Source organism: Xiphias gladius, chromosome 5 (assembly GCF_016859285.1).
Source record: "Xiphias gladius isolate SHS-SW01 ecotype Sanya breed wild chromosome 5, ASM1685928v1, whole genome shotgun sequence".
NCBI classification, from domain to species: Eukaryota; Metazoa; Chordata; class Actinopteri; order Istiophoriformes; family Xiphiidae; genus Xiphias; species Xiphias gladius.
This window is the reverse complement of record NC_053404.1, coordinates 599,041-613,604: the sequence shown is the minus strand read 5'-3', so window position 1 is coordinate 613,604 and position 14,564 is coordinate 599,041. Positions and strand designations below refer to the sequence as shown.

The window sequence follows — 14,564 nt, the reverse complement described above, 5'->3', positions numbered from 1 at the left end:
GTCTGTAAGTGGCGGGCTTTGTTTTTGTCTCTTTATCCCCAGTTGTGAATCGTGATCTCACAACAAAATGAAATGAAAGATGCATCTCTTCGTTTGCAGCGGAGGGGACCAGACGTGCCTTGTTGAGAGCAGTAAAATGTTCCAGTCACCTGAATATAGACTGAGTCGCTGCTGTGCCAGCTTTATAAATCATGTTGTAAATGATTACTTTGAGCTTAGATGAATTACATGTATTAGCAATGTGCTGGAGGACTCCGAATAAAAGCTCCTCGAGTTTTTCATTAGAGTGTTTGTTCTGTTTTTCAGAGGTGGTGAATCGGGTTATTTTTAGGTCTTGTCTGTGAAATATCCTAATGCAGTCTGTCAGTTAGTGTTGCTGAAGGCTGACTGTTGCTTGGCTAATGCAGAGTTCCTATTTTTGGCATATGTTGTTATATTTTTGCGAGGCCTTTCCCTGTAACTGTGCACGGTTTAGCAGTGTTTATGATACCGCGGCCGGTCAGGCAGCGACAGTTGCTGGCTTATGCCTCGAAACCTCACTTTTGCCAAGGGTTTTCAATTTGATGCTACACACTGCCGAATCTGAAACGGAATACCCTTATACAGCAATTAATAATAGTATAGGCTCAAATAGAATATTAACAATAATAATATTAAAAACAGGCTCTAGTATTTTTTTTTAAATAAAAGAAATAGTCTGGCCAACTATTTATTTAGCCTACAGTAATAATTTACTTATAATGCTAACATCTACATTTTCTAGTGAACTAGTTTAGTTTACACTAAACGCAAATTTGTGCTTAATTAAACAGGACATGCATTGTATATAAATATGCCTTATAGAAGTCACTGCCATTACCTGGTATGAACAGAGCCCAAAGAGAACTTCAAACATTAAAACAGCGTTAACTTCTCGATTCAAAATGCTTTGTGACCATGGAGCTCGGGTCGTCATGTAGCCTTACAACTGCCTCTTCTCCAAAATGGGAGTCAAATGTATTCCTCCGTCCTCTGCAAAAAAAAAAAAAAGCAGGGAAAGGATGAGAGCGGAGGACAAGTCTACTCTCGGTAAAGCAGTGATTCATTTGCTGTGAACGCATGCAGCTCAGGATATTACAAGCTGAATGGAAGACCTCGACCTGACATACTTTTCAGGGACTCTCACTCTCAGGGCGACGCGTTGTGCAGTTTGCTTTCAGATCAACAGCCTACTGTAACACCGCAGCTACTGTGGACGCATGTCATCGCTGTCCCGTAAAAAACGCAGCTTTTCACGGGCCGAGAAAAACAGCTGTTTTCGGCTTTGTGACAATGCACATTTCAGATAATCCAAAGGGATTTTGCATGATTTATTAGTTTCAGGATTTAGGAGAATTTCCCATCCCACGAAGGACCGGCTTATCTGAAAAATTCACAATCACAAGATGTGGAAGATACGTGGCCTTCGCTGGACCTCGGCAGTTTATAGACTGGCCGCGGGGCAGGTCAACATCTCGCTAATCTTTATTTAGACACACGAGTCGTTCCGTGGCTTTTTGTTTATATCTTCAAACTTTTAAAGTTCACGCGGCATTGGCTGGAAACACGTACTGCTGACTGGACAGCAGGGAGTCCGCAGACAAACCGACAGGCTGTGGTATGAGCTGCATCTGTGCAGTGCACGCCGAAACCCAAGCATCAAACCGTCTTTATCCTAAGAGTGGCACCATGTAGACTTTATTTTCAGGCCTTATAATCATACAGTATCAACAGTACCATAGATAAAACCAATAAATAGTGTGTAATAGTACAGTAGCACATTAAAAAGGACACACATTAACATGATACGGCTATAGTTTCCGCCATTACTGGATGAGTATTTAAAAAGGGCGAATGTTTTAGTCCACATGCCAGTGTCCATGCACACGGACACATGGACAGTTGGTCCCCACATCCTCTGTTTGCCTTTATCAAAACACAACATTAGGTCGCACTGGTTTGGCATAAAACCATTACAATCCAGTCACTGATGACAGTTGGCCTGTGTTAGTCCAAAACGAGCTGTTTCCATTAACCCATACGACAGAGAGCTTCTCGTGACAACTACTGTGTCTCTCATTAAAGTTACGTCTTAAAGTATCTGCCAGTTTAGAATAGTTTTGGCCTCATTCAAACAGACATAAAACCTCACGTAAATGTTCAGCACCGTTCGTCTGAATCACTTAAATTAAATTATGTTCCCCTGTCCTGTAAAAGTAAAAGTCCAGCAGCTAAACCGTAAAAGTGGACACTTCCACGTTGATGCAGAAGCATGTCTATGACCCTCCCCGCACCTCCTTTTCCCTGTAGTCTGACAAGTCAAAAAGCGGACTCTGGGTTCGTGTCCAGCTGTCGTAGAAATGCCAGCAGTTCGGTCTTTGTGTACGTGAATAGACTCATTTTGCCCGGAAGAAACGAGACCACCTTGCCTCCGAGACCTTCTGACGTGGTGCGTCAAACGTGGTTGGCACTCTGTCGACCGAAAAAGTCCTGCACTTGCCGGCACGTGTTACTCGGCTTCTAGCCGTCCAGAGGTTTGCCCAGGTACACCATGGTGACTTCGGTGTTGCCGTACACTGCAGAGACAGCGGGGAACAGGCAGGCTTTGGGCAGTCCGCGAAACGCTACTCCGAGAAACTCAAAGCCTCTCTCGAAGGCTAACGTCTTGTCGTCCATGTCTAGAATCACCCGGATTCTCTCCCCGATCTGTGGACACACACAGTTACATGTCGGTGTTGGATCAAACAGACACCCAAAGAACAACCACACTTAAAAATGGCCGCAGCAAACGTGTTTCACCGAGGACGCAAATAGCATGCAGACGCGGCTCCAGCTCCCACCTGATATTTGGGTGCATTGTTACACTGGGGGAAGTTTCCATTAACCTCCCCGTTATGGAGGAGGTTGTTGTCGACCAGGTTCCAGCCCCAGCTCTGGTCGTCGCTGCCCAGCAGGGCCACGTAGCCCTGGCACTGCATCGCCGCCCGCTTCGTGGCGATGCCTATCACTGCCACGGTGCCAAGGGGGCCTTCCCACCAGATCTCCCAGGCGTGCCGCCCCTCCGAAAAGCCGATCTTGCCACGTGCGCCGTCCGTGCTCTGAGCGATGGGGTTGCGGTGCAGGGTGAAGCCGTTCTTCTTCACGTAAACATTGCGGGAGCAGTCGTGGGAGCTCAGAGCGTGTTGAAAGGCCTTGAGCTGCAGAGGACAAGAGACGAGTCAGTTGGCGTACAGCTGTTAGGGTCAACAGCATCTTTGAGGCGGGAGTTGCGTTTACTGGTGCATTCTAGACATTCGGAAAACATCTGCCGCTAGATTTGGATTCCTGCGTCAACAAGGTGAGACTTGGTCACGGACTTTGGCGTTTCCTCCATGGAGGACGCCACGTGTTGCTCCAGTCTGCGCTTTGGAGCTCAAAGCGTTTGTTTTAGAAGTAGATGATTATGATCCATCATTTCAGTTTGGGATAATCAGTCTCCTCACACGAATCACTGTTTATCCGAAAACGATATTTAGCAGAAGTACAAGGTTTCACTCTGAATTTAAGACGGCGTTTTGGCTTTCTAAAGTGTAGAACCTGATCTATAACTGGATCAGCGGGTCTCAAAGTGAGGTCTGGGGACCCTCCAAGATTCCCTGGGGGAAGATAAAAAAGGAGAGGTTCCCACAGACAGTCCCGTCCAGGGGCTGCTCCAGAAATAAGTTTCACTTTAATGTCGTCTCCCTGCATCGGATGCACACAGTTATGCAATTGTGAGCAAACGCTGCGACCATGAGTTCGTGGTCTAAGGTGTGCTAGTGCCTGGTTGGAGCCCCTTAAGTCTCGCCCCCAGCGCGTCTGTGCCTCCAAACAACCGTGCAGCAGACTGCATTTAAGAATCCGCCGACTTAATTCGGATTCGTGCTGCACCTTACTCTGTATTTGTTTGCAGCAGCCCGGGTGTGAACCACAAGGGCCTTCTGGCACACAACAGCGTAGCGTACGGATTCGTCCTGAACACCCCACGCCTCCTAGACACCCTGCCGAGCAAAAGCGGCGCTGATCGGGCAGCCTTTCTAACCGAGTTCGTGGATGGTCTCCCGAACAGACACGGCGGCGGTAGACCGGGAAACCTACCTTCCCCTTGTAGGTGGGCAGGTTGCACAGGATGTCAGAGCGCAGAGCTTCGTCGCTCAGAGCCCGGGTGCAGAGGCTGCGCCACACCTCGCTGTTTTCATCCGCCAGGATGTTGTTCCAGTGCCAGCAGACCAGGGCGCACCGCATCAGGTCGGACAGCTCCAGGTAGGAGAAAACGTGCTCCAGGACCCGGGCTGGCAGCCTCCCGGCCACCCCCGCGCCTCCTCCGGCCGCGGCGGCGTAGGGAGAGCCGGCGGAGCTGCAACTGGCTGCCGCTGCTGCGCCCAGACAGGCGGAGCCTCCACCTCCTCCTCCGACAGCTCCAGACATGATGATGGCCCAGCTCCTCACCGACGACACCAGCCGACACAATAGTTTGAGCTTACACCGCAGAATGGCTCCTAATCTGAGTTACACAGCGACATTTCCCCGAGAGATCACGCACAGGTCGCACCGAAACCACAACAGCACGCACCCTGCTCCCCCCACTTCAATGGCTGAATGGAGGCGATGCGTCAAGGTCCTGGAAGAGCAAAACCTCCGTAACTCGCTGCGACGCTGGCGGAGAAACGCGGAGACGAGAGAGCGAGAGCCGCGGTTACTGTAGACGAGACCCACCGTGGCTCAGATCCGGGGGCAGTGGGGGGTCACTTGTCCGATACACAGAACCCCCCCCCCCCGCTCCAGTCAAATATATTTTATTTCCTGCGAGGACCGCGGGGCAGCGCTGCAGTGACGGGATCCGGGACGGTACAATTTCGCAGGGTTACGGGGTACCGACCCTGTGACACAGACAGGACACGGGATCCAGGACCGGGATCAGGGGTCCGATAAATACTGTTATCTGGCCCGTTGAGTCCTTCCGACCGGATCCATACTCGTCTGACAGATCGCGCTTTTATTGATTTAAAAAAAAAAAAAATAAAATAAAATAAAAAAAAATGGTTCAACGTATGAAGAGAAAACCACAACACATTAGCGGGAGGAGGCAGGTCACGTGATCACCTGGTAACGCAAAAATGTTATTAGCTTAAATAGTGGCAGACCACGTGACCCTTCGCGGAAGTGACGCGGGGAGCTCAAACGAGTTCGGCCAAGCATCGGGGATCAGACGAGCTGCAGCTACGTCTCGTCTGACAGCGGAGGACCAGGCGAGGACCAGCGGAGGACCAGCGGAGGACCAGACGGCCGGCCGGGACAGGTGCGCTCACTTACTGTCGGTCGTTATCAGCGGAGGAAGGTGCGTGTGCCGGGACCGGCGGGGCGGCGGCGCCCAGCTGTCTCCGTGCTCTGCGGCCTGTGGACTAGCTGCCCCCCGTCCGTCCGCTGTCCGGGGCCGCTCCGGTGGTTTTCCGCGGTCGGATAAGACAGGTGAGCGGCGGGTCAGTGCGGACGCAGGAGCCTACCTGCGGCGGCAGACCGCGGGCTGGGAGGTGGGCTGGCCCCCGAAACCGGAGCCGCGGTCGTAGCTCTCCCGCTGCCCCGCTGACAGGTTGCCATCTTTATTTCCGCAGGAACAAAACGTCACCTGTAAATAAAATCCCGCGTGTGGTCGCGCGTGTACCGAGGCTGCGGCTCCTCCGAGCGGACCGGTTCGTTGCCGCCCGTGCGTCGTTGCGTCGCTGCGTCGCCTGCTCGTTGTCGACCGGGACGACACAGCTCGTGCTGTCTGTCCTGGTACCGGACGTCGGAGCTGTGAACCTTCGCCTCGGTGTCGTCTGCCCCCAAGCAGCGTTTTGTTCACTCGAGATAAAAGACAAAGCTGCTCAGTTAAGGCCAGACGAGGAGAGCTGCGTCGATTAGTCGATTCACTGGTCGGTTGATGAACAGAAACGTAATCAACAACCACTCTGAAAGCTGAAAAGCCAAACAGTTGCCGTTTCCAGCTTCTCTGATGTGACCCTTGGACAAACAGGACACCTGAAGACGTCGCCGTGGACTCGTGTAAGCTGTACTCCGCCCAACGTCTCCATCTCCTGACGTCTTGGAGGCGAAATGAATAATCGATTCACCGAGAAAAATCGTCAGGTGATTGATGGAGTGACATCATGGGGTTTAGAGGACAGGGCAGAGACAGTCAAGAGAAAGGGCAGAGACAGGATAGACAGTCAAGAGAAAGGGCAGAGACAGGAAAGACAGTCAAGAGAAAGGGCAGAGACAGGAGAGACAGTCAAGAGAAAGGGCAGAGACAGGGCAGAGACAGGAGAGACAGTCAAGAGAAAGGGCAGAGACAGGAGAGACAGTCAAGAGAAAGGGCAGAGACAGGAGAGACAGTCAAGAGAAAGGGCAGAGACAGGACAGACAGTCAAGAGAGAGGGCAGAGGACAGGAGAGACAGTCAAGAGACAGGGCAGACACAGGGCAGAGACAGTCAAGTGGCAGGGCAGAGACAGGAGAGACAGTCAAGAGAAAGGGCAGAGGACAGGGCAGAGACAGGAGAGACAGTCAAGACGCAGGGCAGAGACAGTCAAGTGGCAGGGCAGAGACAGTCAAGAGAAAGGACAGGGCAGAGGACAGGGCAGAGACAGTCAAGAGACAGGGCAGAGGAAAGGGTAGACACAGCGCAGAGACAGAGGAGAGACAGTCAAGAGACAGAGGAGAGACAGTCAAGAGAGAGGACAGGGCAGAGACAGTCAAGAAACAGTCAAGAGACAGTTAAGAGGCAGGGCAGAGGACAGGGCAGACACAGCTAAGAGACAGGGTAGACGCAGCTAAGAGACAGCTAAGAGACAGGGTAGATGCAGCTAAGAGACAGCTAAGAGACAGTCAAGAGACAGGGCAGAGGCAGCGCAGAGACAGTCAAGAGAAAGGACAGAGACAGTCAAGAGAAAGGACAGAGACAGTCAAGAGAAAGGACAGGACAGAGACAGTCAAGAGAAAGGACAGGACAGAGACAGTCAAGAGAAAGGACAGGACAGAGACAGTCAAGACAGTCAAGAGAGAGGGCAGAGGACAGGGCAGAGACAGAACAGACAGTCAAGAGAGAGGGCAGAGGACAGGGCAGAGACAGAACAGACAGTCAAGAGAGAGGGCAGAGACAGTCAAGAGAGAGGACAGGGCAGAGACAGTCAAGAAACAGTCAAGAGACAGTTAAGAGGCAGGGCAGAGGACAGGGCAGAGACAGTCAAGAGACAGGGCAGAGACAGGAGAGACAGTCAAGAGAAAGGGCAGAGACAGGAGAGACAGTCAAGAGAAAGGGCAGAGGACAGGGCAGAGACAGTCAAGAGAAAGGGCAGAGGACAGCTAAGAGACAGCCAAGAGGCAGCCAAGAGACAGGGCAGAGGACAGGGCAGAGACAGGGCAGACGCAGGGCAGAGGACAGTCAAGAGAAAGGACAGAGACAGTCAAGAGAAAGGGCAGAGAGACAGTCAAGAGAAAGGGCAGAGGACAGGGCAGAGGAAAGGGTAGACACAGCGCAGAGACAGGAGAGACAGTCAAGAGACAGAGGAGAGACAGTCAAGAGAGAGGACAGGGCAGAGACAGTCAAGAAACAGTCAAGAGACAGTTAAGAGGCAGGGCAGAGGACAGTGTAGACACAGCTAAGAGACAGGGTAGACGCAGATAAGAGACAGGGTAGACGCAGATAAGAGAGAGGGCAGAGGGCAGGGCAGAGGACAGAGCAGAGGATAGGGTAGACACAGCTAAGAGACAGCTAAGAGACAGCTAAGAGGCAGCCAAGAGACAGGGCAGAGACAGGGCAGAGGCAGCGCAGAGACAGTCAAGAGAAAGGACAGGACAGAGACAGTCAAGAGAAAGGACAGGACAGAGACAGTCAAGAGAAAGGGCAGAGGAAAGGGTAGACACAGCGCAGAGACAGGAGAGACAGTCAAGAGACAGAGGAGAGACAGTCAAGAGAAAGGACAGGGCAGAGACAGTCAAGAGACAGTTAAGAGGCAGGGCAGAGGTCAGTGTAGACACAGCTAAGAGACAGGGTAGACGCAGATAAGAGACAGGGTAGACGCAGCTAAGAGAGAGGGCAGAGGGCAGGGCAGAGGATAGGGTAGACACAGCGCAGAGACAGCTAAGAGACAGCTAAGAGACAGCCAAGAGGCAGCCAAGAGGCAGCCAAGAGGCAGGTTCTCAGACTCAGCTTTGTCAGTGCTGTGGTGACACAGTATCTGGCCCCTGGACCATGTGGGTTTGGCAGGTTTTCTTGTGCGTCCGTCTTGTCCTCTAGAGAGAGCTCCACTAATGATGGCCGGAGCCTCAGTGTGCGAAAAAGGCAAATTATTAAGATTAGTGAGTGCAGTGGGACGGTCTTGTATAGACACGTCTCCGATCCAGACCCGGTTACGGAGCAGTTAGTCCCCAGTGTTGACCACCGGCAGCGTCAGGGGAACGTCTGCATGTCAGCAAGATCTGCTCTGTTCCAAATGTCTGGGTGGTCTGGTTGGTGGACGCTACAGCCACTTACACAACAGACAGATGCCTGTAAACAATTCTGCTGTGTGTGTTTGATTTGCTGGGGTTGAGCTTCTCTGCAGTTTAGATGCAGAAGGATTAACTAGGCTCCATAAAGGCTGCAGTCTGCTCTGTCTTCAGATTTGGTTAAATGTGAAACGAGGCGCCCGCCTGCGCTTGGTGAGTTAATGTAGCTGGACTCTGGAGCCCGGAGCCCGGAGCCCGGAGCCCGGAGCCTTTGACTGCGCTCAGTATCCTGTTACTTTCTGAATAAGTTTCACCAGACGGTCTTTGCATTAGTGACGGGCGGATGAAGCCCGGTGAACCTTGGGGGCTTTTCTTTCTATTTGCTCCCAAAAATGGTTTTGTAACTTCGAACAAAGCGAGTAGAGCAACATCCGGTGCCTCGCCACACTTAGAGCAGCTCTTTAAGACGGGGGTCAAAGCTCTACAACAAGCTCACTGATTTTCATAGTTTCGGTCTCGTGTGACTATTGAAAGTCCAGGTCCTTTTGTTCACAAGTGCTGCGTCGAATGTGGATGTTACCGTGCAGCATGTTACAGTAAAATATTGATTCAATACAGTGTCTGGATAGAAAAGATCTAAAGATGAGTCCAGCTCGCTACAGTAGTTTGGGCGCGGCGTCACCGTGGACCCGCTGGTTGATGTTTACGTAGCAGTTCGTGTGAGTTACGGTGGGATGTGACCGGAGAATGATATTCATTAAATGATCTGATTACTGTTATTACTTTGTAGAATCAAGTGAAGAGAAATGACCCCGCGAGCCGACTCTGAAGCGGACGCCGTCGGTCGCGGGGTCATTTCTCTTCACTTGATTCTCGCTCGGACGCAGTTTGTTGAAACGGTGACTTCGCGGGAGAGAAACGAGCCCCAGCGCTTCGGCCTCATCTGCCCGTCTCCACTCTGCGTCGAATTTAACGCGCTCCGAAGTCGTGTGGTGGAATTCACGTGGTCTGTGCTTCTTTCATTGCAGCATCTGTGAGTACGCGACCATAATGAATCCGGTGTACAGCCCTGCGCCAACGGGGGTCCCCTTTACCAACACCAAGGGTATAGGCTACCCAGGTAACTTTATGTGTTGATGTGTCCCGGTTCAAGCCGATATTCTAATTCCAGGAAAATACCCTAAAATCAAGAAAAGCAACGAGTACTGACTCTGTGTTCTCTCTTTGGTGATGGCAGCTGGATTCCCCGTTGGCTACGCGGCAGCTGCTCCAGCATACACTCCCAATGTGTACGCAGGAGCAAACGCAGCCTTCCCCGGCGGTAAGAAGGGCATCCTACTGAAACATCCAGCGGAGTTAACATAAAGACACGGGGGATTCATACATCGCACAAACTTCGCATGCCAGTGTGCTGCATTAAAATGATCAAATTCGGCATTTCCGTTGCAAAGGTGTAATGTGAGTTAACTGTAGGAATACCGTGGAAAAGAATTTCAGAACCAGAGAGAAGTGTGATTAGGAGAGGCCCAACTGAGAGGCTTGAGGAAAAAACAGCAAAAGAAAAATGAAAAGAGAGAGCTTTTTCTTTTGTGTATTCTCCCTGCGTTCGGGTAGTTAATAAACGAGACGGGTGGACAAATGGAGAGTCTACGACTAGTGGAGAAAATTTGAGCATTAATTCCGCGGCAGCGCAGACGGATGGCTGTCCGTGTTCACTGAGCCACGAGCTCCAAGCTCCGGTCTGCAGTACTCCCACAACCGTTCTCCACCTGACTCTCCCGTAGAGAAAAAATATTCAGTCAAACTCCGTTACTATTATATCCTGTCAGAGGCGGGTGGCAAGAATTTAGAAAATCAAATGGTTCCAGCTGATCCTCATCACTGGAAGAGACTGTAGATCTGAAAGCCGGCAGCACTAACGCCGGGCGTCTTCCTCCCACTCCAGGCTACGCTCCGGGCACTTCTTTCAAAATGTCCTGCTCTCCCAACACGGGGACCGTCCCGCCGTACTCCTCCTCACCCAACCCCTACCCTGCTGCCGTTTACCCCGTCAGGAGCACCTACGCCCAGCAGAACCCGTATGCGCAGGTCAGTGTGTTTATGCTGTCCACGGCTGACGGACCTGGGCACTGGTTCTGGCAGCTCAGGACGGCGCCACCTTCTCTAGTCTTTTATTTTTGATGTCGCTGTTCCGTTTTTTTTGTGAGTAAAATGTCCCCTCTCTTCATTTCCAATTTCCATTTCCTGTCCCTCTGTGATCCAGGCATTAATACCCTCACAACAACAAGGCACTTACTACACGCAGCCGCTGTACGCCGCGCCGCCTCATGTCATTCATCACACAACGGTGGTCCAGCCCAACGGGATGCCTGCGGCCATGTATGCCCCCCCCATGCCTCCTCCCCGCCCCAGCGGTGTCGCCATGGGGATGGTAGCCGGCACCACCATGGCCATGTCCGCCGGTAAGCCACAGTGTTTTATCAGTCTGATCAAGTTTGATATTAGCTGTTGGTCGCCACGCAAACCAACCCTATCGCTGGCCAGCGAAATATTTATTAGGGTTTTCTGCTAGAGGTGCACGGTCGTCTGGGACGTTTGATCTTTTACACTATTGTGGATTTGAGGGAAATTAATTTCCTTGCAATCAATTTTACTTGAAGTGCAGAATCACCGTGCGGCTTGGTCCCAATACACTTTACAATTAAAGAGCAACACATGGGACAAAGCCCACAGCAAGCAAATAAAAACAATGAAAATGAAAATAAGGCAGCTGCGTTACACACATCAAGCGTGAAAGCAGTGGTTCTCAAACTCCTTCCGGCGTGTGGTTCACGGAGTCGGAGCCGCACTCAGGTCAAGAAGCTGCGACACTGACGTCGGGCCAGAACCCACCGTAATTAGCAGGGCGTTGACCGCTCTGGCCAAGGCAGTTTCAGCACAATGACGGGCCCGAAAGCCGGGCTGGAATTCATCAAAGAGATTGATAAACAGGCAGTGAGCTGATCAGCGAAGATCGGAAATTGGTCTTGAATTTTTTCAGAATCTGTGGATCAGTATTAGCGGTTTAATAATGGCGGTTTTAAAAGCTGAGGACGCAGAGCCCATGGAAAGAGACTTATCGATAATATCAGGAGCAGGACTTGAGGAAACAGTTCCTTAGAAAGACCAAGTCACAAGGTCATAAGGGTCTAGTATGAAGCTTGTCGATTACGAGTCAGTTACCAGGCTGTCGAAGGCCCCAGGGGAAACGATTTCAAAGTGTGAAAGAGCGCAGTTGGTCCGGGTCACTGTGACTGCATCCATCAAAGCATTGGAGAGTTTATAACCATCATCCTGAGAGGAGAGTGGAGCAGTGACTCTGTCTCTAACTGAGTCAGTCTTATTTGTGAGTACATTCAGAAAACCCGCTGCGTTGTCGGAGGCAGTTTTCTCAAACCGAAACCGGGGTTATTTTTATTAATGCTAATCAAGTGACAGAAATATCCTGTCCCAGCAGCTGAGACTGCAGCTTTAAACTTCCTGAAACTCTCAATCCAGGCGAAAAGTCTCTTGTTTTGTCAAACGCCACCTGTTTTATACAGAGCTGGACCACTAACAAGGTCCAAGATTATTTCTGAGATCCAAATGTGGAGATGGAGGAATTCAGATACAAGTTCAGGCCAAATACTGTCAAACACGGGCAGAGAAAATCTGGCAAAGGCCAAACCTGAGAACTTGTGGTTTATTTACGAAAGATTCCGAGAGTGAAAACTTTGTCGGCTAGAATTTGTGTGCACCGGTCAGAGGGGGTTTACCGGCACGACGTGTGGAAACGGGCTGAAGGCGAAAGAATCTGTGACTGTCGGGAACTTAAAGATGCCGCTAAATAAAATCGACCATCCAGGCATTCAGGGTTTGAGTAGAAAGGCTCGATGTGAAGTTATGATCACGGTGTTCACTCTGCTTCCCAGGAACTCTGTTGACAACCCCATCACCAGCCCCCGTTGCCCCCCACCCGGTCACGATGCCCACGTATCGGCCTCCCGGCACGCCCAGCTACAGCTACGTGCCCCCCCAGTGGTGAAGAGAGGGAAGCGTGAGTACGACGCGTGGCTCTACGACCATTCACCAAACATACGTGCAGATTTAAACTTTGTATTTCTACGCGTTGCTCTCTGCAGGTCAGAAGACGGTAGATACGCATTCACACTCTACTCCGGTGTTTTTCGCTCTGGGTGAAGACCTGTCCTGACGGTGTCTGCAACCAGTTACTCTTCTTCAAGCATAATGTGAATCCAGAACCCAACTACATAGAAAGAGGCCCATTCGGAGAGGGAGGTGGTGAAGAATAGGCCCGTCCCCCTGACCCCCTCTGAACGGAACAAGGCCGCATCCCACGCCGCACCCCAGCGCCAGCACCTCTGCGACCTGCTGCATTTCTCACATCAAACAGCACAGCCTCCATGCAAACCTTTGGTGGACTCTCATGCAGGTTTTTATAGCTTCAACTCTCAAGTGGTGACAAAAGGGAGTTTGGAATTTTTATTTTCTTTGTTTTTTATTTCATTTGGGGGACACACATGATGTTGAATGCATGTGTGTGTGTGTGTATATGTATGTGTATGTGTGTGTATATGTTTGTGTGTGTGTGTATATATCTATATAATAAACGCACACAAGCACGCACACACATACACGAAGTAATGCTAGCTCAATCTACCTGCTGTGACAGATGCAAAATCAACTAAAGGCACACATCCAAAGGAACTTTAAAAAAAAAAAAAAAAATCTGCGATGCTGAATCACCACTGATCATGTCTTAAATGTGAAAGAAGAAAAGACAAGAAACCTGAGTTCATGCAAACTAAACTGTGCTATCGTCACTGCTTTGTGTTTGGGTAAGTGACGCTAGGTTCCCATTGTTTCTTTCAGTGTTGCCGTGTATGCATCATGTCTCGCCATTTTTGTATTTTACGAGAGAGATGGGGCTTTGAGCTTGTGCCTCCGACTGACGGCCATTCCAACACTTAGTGTTTTATTTGTCCTGCCTCGCCGCACGTTTTACGAGAAGAGTACCAACTTTTCCAAAGGTCTGAAGCAGCTTTTGTTTCCTGCTTGAATCTCTTTCGGGTGATTTCAATGTTTAAACTACTCACTGATTCTTCGCCACAAACAAACAGCAGAGGATGCGTTTCGAAATCATTCGCACCCATTGAGTGAGCGTGAATGAGCGGGAACAGTGCTGTGTGCGGTGTGTGTGCTGTTGCTGTGTTTGTACGAAAGAGGACTGAAATATTGACCGTTAGAAATGGTTCCATACCTGCTTTGAATTTCGACCTAGGTCACGTTAATCGGTTCGCCCTTAGCTCTGCAGCGCTGCGTCATTTAACCACCGCTGACTGTGGCCATGTTAGGAAAACGCGACTGTGGGAAGCTCCACCGAGTGACGGCACCAATTCAAACCGCTGCGTGACGGTGTCTGACCTTTTGACATTGCTCGCTGTTTAACCTGGAGGTTCGGGGAAAACCCACCAGTATCACTGCTGCAGACATGCTCTTCTGTGTTGCCTCGGTCACCTCAGTTGAATAATCTGTTTTGTAAATGTTATTTTTGTGATTTTGGCTCTTGTTTTGTAATCTAAAGAAAGACCAAAAATAAAAAACAAATAGTCAAGCAGTGTTCTCCGTATTGTCTTGTTGGGGGGGGGGGGTTGGCCCCGAGCGGCGCCTGGCAGGCGGATGTGAGATTTGTTGGTGTGGGACAGTTTGTCAATCACACAAACTTCAATCTCTCTCACTTATTTTCCAACATTTGAAACCGGAACAAATGTCCGAGTTGCTGACAAATCCGGTTCCAGTTGGCCGCGGCCTTACTGAACTGTCGCCATGGGACGGTTCAGCCTTGCTCCGCGTTTTCTGTCTGTTCAGTCACACACTCTCTCTCTCTCTCTCTCTCTCTCTCTCACACACACACACACACACACACACACACACACACACACACACACACACACACTCTCTCTCTCTAGAGCAGTTTGGTCAAACGCAACCTTGCAACCAATGAGCAACAAATACAAACTAAAA

General features: G+C 50.5%; 2 protein-coding genes across 2 annotated transcripts; one reads left to right on the top strand and one right to left on the bottom strand.

The window, feature by feature from the left end:
• Positions 1 to 1,685: 1,685 nt before the first annotated feature.
• Positions 1,686 to 4,775, bottom strand: fbxo45 (F-box protein 45). Its single transcript, XM_040126911.1, has 3 exons — positions 4,135 to 4,775; positions 2,859 to 3,215; positions 1,686 to 2,724 (listed from the first exon to the last, which is right to left on the bottom strand). The coding sequence occupies exons 1-3, from the start codon at positions 4,462 to 4,464 to the stop codon at positions 2,539 to 2,541; spliced, it is 873 nt and encodes a 290-aa protein (XP_039982845.1). The 5' UTR covers positions 4,465 to 4,775; the 3' UTR covers positions 1,686 to 2,538.
• A 421-nt stretch (positions 4,776 to 5,196) lies between these two features.
• fam168b (family with sequence similarity 168 member B) lies at positions 5,197 to 14,157 on the top strand. The gene is made up of 7 exons (XM_040126912.1): positions 5,197 to 5,335; positions 9,530 to 9,621; positions 9,739 to 9,822; positions 10,447 to 10,589; positions 10,765 to 10,963; positions 12,452 to 12,576; positions 12,662 to 14,157. Exons 2-6 carry the CDS (start codon positions 9,552 to 9,554, stop codon positions 12,562 to 12,564), a joined length of 609 nt encoding a protein of 202 aa, XP_039982846.1. The 5' UTR covers positions 5,197 to 5,335; positions 9,530 to 9,551; the 3' UTR covers positions 12,565 to 12,576; positions 12,662 to 14,157.
• Positions 14,158 to 14,564: the final 407 nt, after the last annotated feature.

What these genes read in the sequence shown, in the direction of transcription:
- fbxo45 (XM_040126911.1), bottom strand. Translation starts at nt 4,464, where the DNA reads ATGTCTGGAGCTGTCGGAGGAGGAGGTGGAGGCTCCGCCTGTCTGGGC. An exon ending in TGCCCACCTACAAGGGGAAG is followed by an intron (nt 3,216 to 4,134) that starts GTAGGTTTCCCG and finishes TGTCCTCTGCAG; the next exon opens with CTCAAGGCCTTTCAACACGC. An exon ending in ACAATGCACCCAAATATCAG is followed by an intron (nt 2,725 to 2,858) that starts GTGGGAGCTGGA and finishes GTGTGTCCACAG; the next exon opens with ATCGGGGAGAGAATCCGGGT.
- fam168b (XM_040126912.1), top strand. Translation starts at nt 9,552, where the DNA reads ATGAATCCGGTGTACAGCCCTGCGCCAACGGGGGTCCCCTTTACCAAC. An exon ending in AAACGCAGCCTTCCCCGGCG is followed by an intron (nt 9,823 to 10,446) that starts GTAAGAAGGGCA and finishes CTCCCACTCCAG; the next exon opens with GCTACGCTCCGGGCACTTCT. An exon ending in AGCAGAACCCGTATGCGCAG is followed by an intron (nt 10,590 to 10,764) that starts GTCAGTGTGTTT and finishes TCTGTGATCCAG; the next exon opens with GCATTAATACCCTCACAACA.